At 44.8% G+C, this 7,021-nt stretch overlaps 1 protein-coding gene across 3 annotated transcripts in view; it reads left to right on the top strand.

The window, feature by feature from the left end:
• Window positions 1-7,015, top strand: part of GPLD1 (glycosylphosphatidylinositol specific phospholipase D1) — a 34,240-nt gene extending 27,225 nt beyond the window's left edge. For all 3 annotated transcript variants that reach the window (XM_025216412.1, XM_025216411.1, XM_025216413.1), the window contains 8 exons: window positions 1,845-1,986; window positions 2,587-2,689; window positions 2,790-2,880; window positions 4,035-4,211; window positions 5,470-5,630; window positions 5,913-5,939; window positions 6,035-6,085; window positions 6,869-7,015. In XM_025216412.1, coding sequence (XP_025072197.1) covers window positions 1,845-1,986; window positions 2,587-2,689; window positions 2,790-2,880; window positions 4,035-4,211; window positions 5,470-5,630; window positions 5,913-5,939; window positions 6,035-6,085; window positions 6,869-6,946 — 830 coding nt within the window. In that variant the 3' untranslated portion in view covers window positions 6,947-7,015. The remainder of the gene's footprint in view (window positions 1-1,844; window positions 1,987-2,586; window positions 2,690-2,789; window positions 2,881-4,034; window positions 4,212-5,469; window positions 5,631-5,912; window positions 5,940-6,034; window positions 6,086-6,868) is intronic.
• Window positions 7,016-7,021: the final 6 nt, after the last annotated feature.

Below are 7,021 nucleotides of genomic sequence, written 5' to 3'. Positions count from 1 at the left end.
TCCTGGGGTCCGCCGCCCGCCCCGGCCGCCGGCTCCGCTGCCGGCTTCCCCACCGGCTGTGCCCCACCTCACGGAGCTGGCTCTTCCCTTCCATGTGCTGCTCCCGGCTGTGCCGCTGCACCGCTCGCAGCCATCCTCGTCAGTTTCGTCCTCCGTCCCGCCCTCGGCGGGTGGCGACTGCTTCCCCGCTTGCTGGGGCTCCGCGCTCCAGCTCTCTCCTCTCAGCCGCCCCGTTGCCTCGGCGGGGCCGCCTTTTGTTTCTCCCGGCCGGCGTGCCCTGCCCCCGCCGCTCAGCCGCAGCCGGATAAATGCCCGGCTGACGACCCGTGCCAGCCGCGCTGGCGCGTGGACTTCCTTTGGCTCCTCCGGCCCTGCGGGAGGTAAGCGGGACCCTTTGCCGCCACGGGGGTCTCCTGGCATACCCGCTCCCCTGGGACAACTAGTTAACAAAAATTGTTCTAGTAATGCTGGAATATTGTAAATGCCTTGAATGGTAAGCAGTCAATTTAGATGCACCTCAATTTCTTAGTATGATTTTCAGTTATAAGGTTAGTGCATCTAGTTCCAAAATCACGGTAGATAGCACCATGCATCATATGCATTAAAATCTGAGGAAAGTCCAGTGATTCCCTAAAATGCCATCAATCCTTCTATAGGAATGTAAGCTCACAAAAACATGAGCATGTTTATAATTTACTCAGGTGAATAGTGCTAATATACTCAATCATTTGGCTATACAACAAAAATGAATAGCTAGTTACATGTAAGTGATGTGTAGCCACGAGGAGTGATGGTCAAACTACTGGGAAGGGTTTGACTGGACTTTCTCTCAGTTTGGTAATGGCACAAAAACATTTTGGAAGATGACTGGTTTTTATTGTACTAGTTGCACCTTCTTGTGGCTGAAGGGGAATTGCAAGTGAACCCAACTACTAACTAATGGGTAAGAGTGAAGCAGAATTAATTATTGTGGAGAGGGAGAAAAGGAGACCAGACCAAGGAAATAGTGGTATGGATGTGCGGAGATGCAAAACATCACCAGCTGAGGTTTTGATTTGGGCAAAACCAGAGTCCATCTGTAACAAAGTCAACATGTGTGGGGTTTTAGATAAATGGCACTAATTTTGATCCACTTCTGTTTCAAATAAAGATGGAACAGTCTTGTGCATCCATTCCTATCCTATTTGCAAAAACTTGTCAGCCAGAGTTTTAGTTTGTAAAACTAAAACCTGGAAGGAGTGACTTTAGTTTATAACCCCAAAGAGTTATGGTTTTAGGTAAATGTTTTTTGTTTTGTCCTGTTTCTGATGAAAATCTTTCAGTTTGTTTAGACTGGTGCAATGTAATTTAAGTATGTGCTTCTAGGAGGTGAAAGCATTCTACAGGTGTTTGTTTAGATCAGGGATATCAAAGATGTGGCTTGGGGCCAGATCTGGCCCATGGAGCCCAATCATTCAGCCTGCAGTGCTGGCTGTGGGTCTCAGACTGGACCTGCATGCCACATGTAGCATAGCCCAGACTGGCCCTGCATGCAATATGCACTAGATCTACATGCTGCATATGGTACAGTCTGGCGCACTGCACAGGGCTAGTCCAAGATGTGCTGCATGTGGTGCATGGGGTCAGTCTGTGGGCCTGATCCAGCCTGTTGGACTGGCTCCATGTCTCTCATCTTCCCTGTGGGATCTGACCTTGATACTCCAGGTCTGGGTGACTCAGCTGAATTCACCGAATAAATCATTTGCCACTAAATGCAGCTGCTTACTGAAAATTGCTTTGCCACCAAACTAATGCTAGTGAGTTTTTGTTTGTTTTTTTTACCAAATTCATGTCTGGTCTGTCAGGCCTGCTGTCGGTAGAGGAAGCTGACTGGATGGGGAAGGGAGAAAAGAAATATGCCTGGTTTGGATATTCGCTTGACAGACACCAGATGGAGAACATGACCTTACTGTTGATTGGTAGCCCTACCTGGAAGCATTGTATTAGGTGTGTTTCTTGTGACTATGACACAAATCCCTTCTCAATTTTTTTTTAAATTAAAGTCTACTACTACTCTGTTACTATAGAGTAATATTGTTTCGATAAATTTACTGGGGAACTCTATTTTGGAGGATTATATACCCTGCTCAGAGTATTTCAGATTAATATAGTGTTTTTGGTTCTTTTATCCTTCATATCGCTTGGTAAAATTGGTCTTTGTCTTTTTGTTAGAAAGAAATTCTTCATTGCATTGTTTTTATTTAAAAGCACTGTAGCAGGAAGGCAGTCCTAAAATATTGATATTACAACCCCTGTGAGTTATTATTACTTGTGTACATTCAGGCAGTGCCTGTAAGCTTTGCTTATGAGGTAGATCCCATTTTATTAGGTGATGTGCAATGGGAAACTAGTGTTTGTGTCCTGAAACACTAATACCTTACTAGAACAGGCATAGAAATAATTACTATACTAGTCAGCTCTAGCACCCAATATAAGATGCAAATGAAGGAAAATAGATCTCTATATTTTTTCAATATGAGCAATGCTATTAGGTATATATGTACACGCTGTTATTACTCTGACTGAAAACCATGCTGTATTCTTCAGTCTAGATTGCCACTTCTCATCTGATAGCAGAGAGAATGTTGGGAAGGTGTATGCATACAACCCGCCAAGCACACACAGCTGGTTTGCTGTAACTGGAGACGGGGTAGGTAGGCTGTTTCCTTCAGAATCTTGGGAACTTAAAAATTATGTGAAACACAGTGATATTCCATGACACTAATTTGTGTGTTTAATAAAATCAATAGATGGGCAAACTGGGTTTGTCACTGGCTAGTGGCTGTGTGTCTGTGGCTGGAATCCCAAGACGTGTGTTGGTGGTTGGCGCACCTACCTCTGGTATGTCCTTCTGAAACCTGAGAGATGTTTATGCCCTATAGCATCTATTTCTCATACACAGTACAAGAATTACAAAATCTAAGCTACAAGTGACTTCTTAATAGCCATGTGTTAAATTTATACATGTTGCAAAGTACTCATCAGTATTTGCAGCTAATTTGTTTAGCATTTTTTTTCTGCAATGATTTTTGTTAGAGGCATATTCTCATATTATATGTGTAACCGTGTTTCATTTGTAGGCCACATGTTCCCTAATGAGAAAATTAGCATCATAGAAAATTAGGGTTGGAAGGGACCTCTGGAGGTCATCTAGTCCAACCTCCTACTCAAAACAGGACCATCCCCAACTAAATCATCTCAGCCAAAACTTTGTCTAGATGGGTCTTAAAAACCTCCAAAGATGGAGATTTCACAACCTCTCTGGGTAGCCTGTTCCAGTTTACTACCCTTCTAGTGAGAAAATTCTTCCTAATATCTAACCTAAACTTCCCTTGCTGCAACTTGAGACTGTTGCTCCTTGTTCTGTCATCTGCCACCACTGAGAACAGTCTAGCTCAATCCTTTTTTGAACCTCCCTTCAAGTGGCTGAAGGCTGCTATTAAATTCCCTCTCAGTCTTCTCTTCTCCAAACTAAATAAGCCCAATTCCCTCAGCCTCTCCTCATATCATGTGCCCCAGCCCCTCACCATTTTGGTTGCCCTCCACTGGACTCTCTCCAATTTGTCCACATCCTTTCTGTAGTGGGGGGCCCAAAACTCAATGTAGTACTCCAAATGTGGCTTCACCAGTGCTGAATAGAAGAGAATAATCACTTCCCTTGACCTGCTGGCAATACTCCTACCAAGGCATGCCATTAGCCATGTTGGCAACAAGGGCATGCCATTGCCCCTGTTATACTTAGCATAAAATGTATTGGTTAGGTTTTGCTGTATAACTACCTCACACCTATCTTATAACTTACATATTTCTTTAAAATGAAAGTATGATTATTTTTACTGAGATTACTACCCTAATTCTATCTTGCCTTTGTTATGTCATTATTCTGTGGTGCTGTGTTCATATTGGGTATTGCCGATGTATTATTCATACTGAGCCTATCCCTGGGACTGCATATACCTCTACTGTTCTAATTCTGTTACTCTGGCTTCTTTCAGACAGCACATCCAGGATTGTGTTTATACACTCAGTACTACACCAAGCTGGGACTGTTCTCATGTATGACTTGACAGACAATACCAAACCTTCTTTGCTCAGCACTTTCAGTGGGGACAGGAAGTTCTCTCGCTTTGGAGGAGCTGTACACTTAAGTGACCTTGATGGTGACGGATTAGGTAAAACTGCATGGGTGAAATTTTACTTTGAGCCACAGAAGGCTTGCTCCTGCCATATTCATGGGAACTCAAAATACAGTGGTTTTATAGATGGGCTCGTGAGTGACTGGTGTCTCCCGAGACTGGGGGGCACCAGATCACTGACTGGGGGGGTCCCCTAGCGGCTGATCCCCGAGCCTAAAATCACTAGTGGCGGAACTGGAAGTGCACTTCTGGTTTCACGGCTGGTGTTTCCAGGGGGTGCATGGCCAATTTCAGGCGGTGCATGTGCACCCGCGTGCACTCCCTATGTGTCGCCAAGGGATGGGCTTACATGAACATCCTAAGGGGTTTTACAAACTGAACAATTTCAGTAATAAATCAAAATATTTTAACCTTGTCCTTAAACCAGGGCTGTCCAACTGGTGAACCGTGGGCTGTATGTAGTCCACAAGGGGTTAATGTGTGATCCCCACTCTCACCCAGCTGCCACTACCCTCATTACTTTGGCTGCAGTAGCAGCTGGTGTCTCTAGACTCCCCACTCCTTCCTCCTGCTGCTGATTCCTGCCTTTGCCCAAGGGGAGAAGTGTCGCGTTGTGGAGGGCTAAGGGTGAGTCCAGAGCTATGCCTTTGGCAGTGGGTGCAGCAGGTGGGAGAAGGCAGTGCTTGGCAACTTGCAGGGTAGGGCTGCAGTGCAACAGTGAGTGAAGGGGGGAAACATCTGTGCATGCCCCCTGGGACTTAGAGCTGGACAGCCTTGCCTTAAATTGTGGACACCTGTTATTAGAAGTAAAACAGTGGTTACCAACCAGTGGATCTCGATCCACCAGTAGATCTCGGAGCCTTTTGGAGTCGATCGGGGAGGGGGCTGAGTGCCCACGTGCATACATGCCCATGCATGCCCCAGCTCAGCAGGTCTGTTTGTAGGGGAGGGAAGGGGCGAGGGCTAGATTGAGGCCCTCCCTTGGTGAGGGACAGCACTGCAGAGGCAGGTGCAGGAGTAAGTTGAGTGGGGCCCTGGCCAGGTGGGACTTACCTGTTGGGGAGGCGTGCCCCCCAATCTTTTTTTCTCCCTCTGCCTTCATCTGGTCCCCCTTCCCTCCCCCCAGATTTACCTTTTGGGGAGGTGGTGGCGGAGCATCTTGGGTTGCTTTTAAATGTCAAAGTTGATCTAATTGAAAAAGCTGGAGACCACTGATATAAAGCTGTGGAAATGCCAACTGCTCTATTTTGGTCTGGTATTTCCCCTTGATCTTCTTTGTGATGAATATTTGCAGATGAAATTATTGTGACATCCCCTCTGAGAACTACAGACATCACATCTGGAATCTTTGGTGGGGAGGCTGGACGTGTTTACATATATAATGGAAACCAGACCACATTGGGTGATGTGACAGACCACTGCAAATCATGGACTTCTCCTTGTCCTGAGGACTGGGTAAGGAAACATAAGAGCAAAACTAGGAGATTGCCATGAGGACAATCAATTAATTGCATCCATTTATTTATTTTCATAAATAATTGGTAAGCTAAGGCTTTGTTTCAGTAAAACAACAGTTGTTTCCTCTACTATCATTCTTTTAGAAATCCATGCAATTTGGGTCTCTTCATGTCCAGAAGCAATATTGCATAAGCTTTTGCTCTGGAGTCTTAGGCCCTTATTCTGCAAGTGACAATACTGTAAGCACAGTGGTAGTAATAAACTCTCTCTTTGTTTCAGGCACAATATGTATTGATTTCTCCTGAAGTGAGTAACCAGAAAATCAGCTGCTTGAAAGTGAGAAAGTTCCTCTTGTTTTAAGCGAATATTCCTGGAACATAACGAGCAATCTTATTTTGCAGGAAAGATCAAGATTTGGGAGCTCTGTCATCACTGTTAAATCTGAAGCAAAGGTGAGGAAAAACAAATGCTGTTCATTTCTTGCCCATATTTGCCTGCACCATGTGCATATGATACCTGGCACCATGTATATTGCCATTCATCTGCTGAATTTAGGGTGCTTTAAGGAAGTTAGGCATATCCCAGGGACTCCAAGTCACTGGGATTCTGTCCATTTTCTTCACTGGTTCTGTGTAATAAAAACACCAGCAATCAGTCAAGGAGATGACTGGCTGTCTCTATGCCAATCCTCATATAAATGGTTTGACCTCACGCTGCTGGAAAAAAGGCCCCCCCTGTAAGGTTACTCACTACCAAGGGCTGTTTCTCACATGGCAAGCATTTTTCAAAGCATACACACTTTTCAGGCAATGTCAGAGCAGGCTGCTCTACAAGCAGCTGCTTCGTGTATTTTCAGGCACCAAAAGACCCAGCTGTCACTCAAGCCTCATATTAGCTACAAAGTATGTGATGGTGTTGGCAGCCCTTAAAAGAATACATAGATTATACCTGTGAAAGAATGTTTGTGTCACATTGGTTATACTGGCTCCTCTGCTTAGTTGATCTATAGCAGTGAAAAGGTTCTCAGTGTTGTAACTATATCTCTGCTAGGGCCTTTGCTGACACAGGTGTACAAGTTAAGGGTGTGACTATTTCTTCTTCTTTATGCTTCTACCTGACACAATATTGACAGAACCTAAAGCTAGGAGCTAGTCATAGCCAGGGAACTCCAGACAAGAACTCCTTTTTTAGAAACGTAGTTGAATTTTGCTAACCTGTGTTTTGTATATTTGCAGAGTGAAGTTGTAGTAGCTGCTGAGAGAAGCTCAGTGAAAGCCAGGCTTGGTGGAAGGCTTTTTCTCTATGCTCTCTAAGTATTTCCACTTGTTTACTGGGCACATGCCCATCTGTCAGTGGAGCATCCATCCAAATCCATGATGGATATCCAT

The sequence above is a fragment of the Alligator sinensis genome, unplaced genomic scaffold (genome assembly GCF_000455745.1).
Source record: "Alligator sinensis unplaced genomic scaffold, ASM45574v1 scaffold969_1, whole genome shotgun sequence".
Lineage (NCBI taxonomy): Eukaryota > Metazoa > Chordata > Crocodylia > Alligatoridae > Alligator > Alligator sinensis.
Note: the sequence above shows the minus strand (reverse complement) of the source record. Positions and strands in the feature narration are given on the sequence as shown.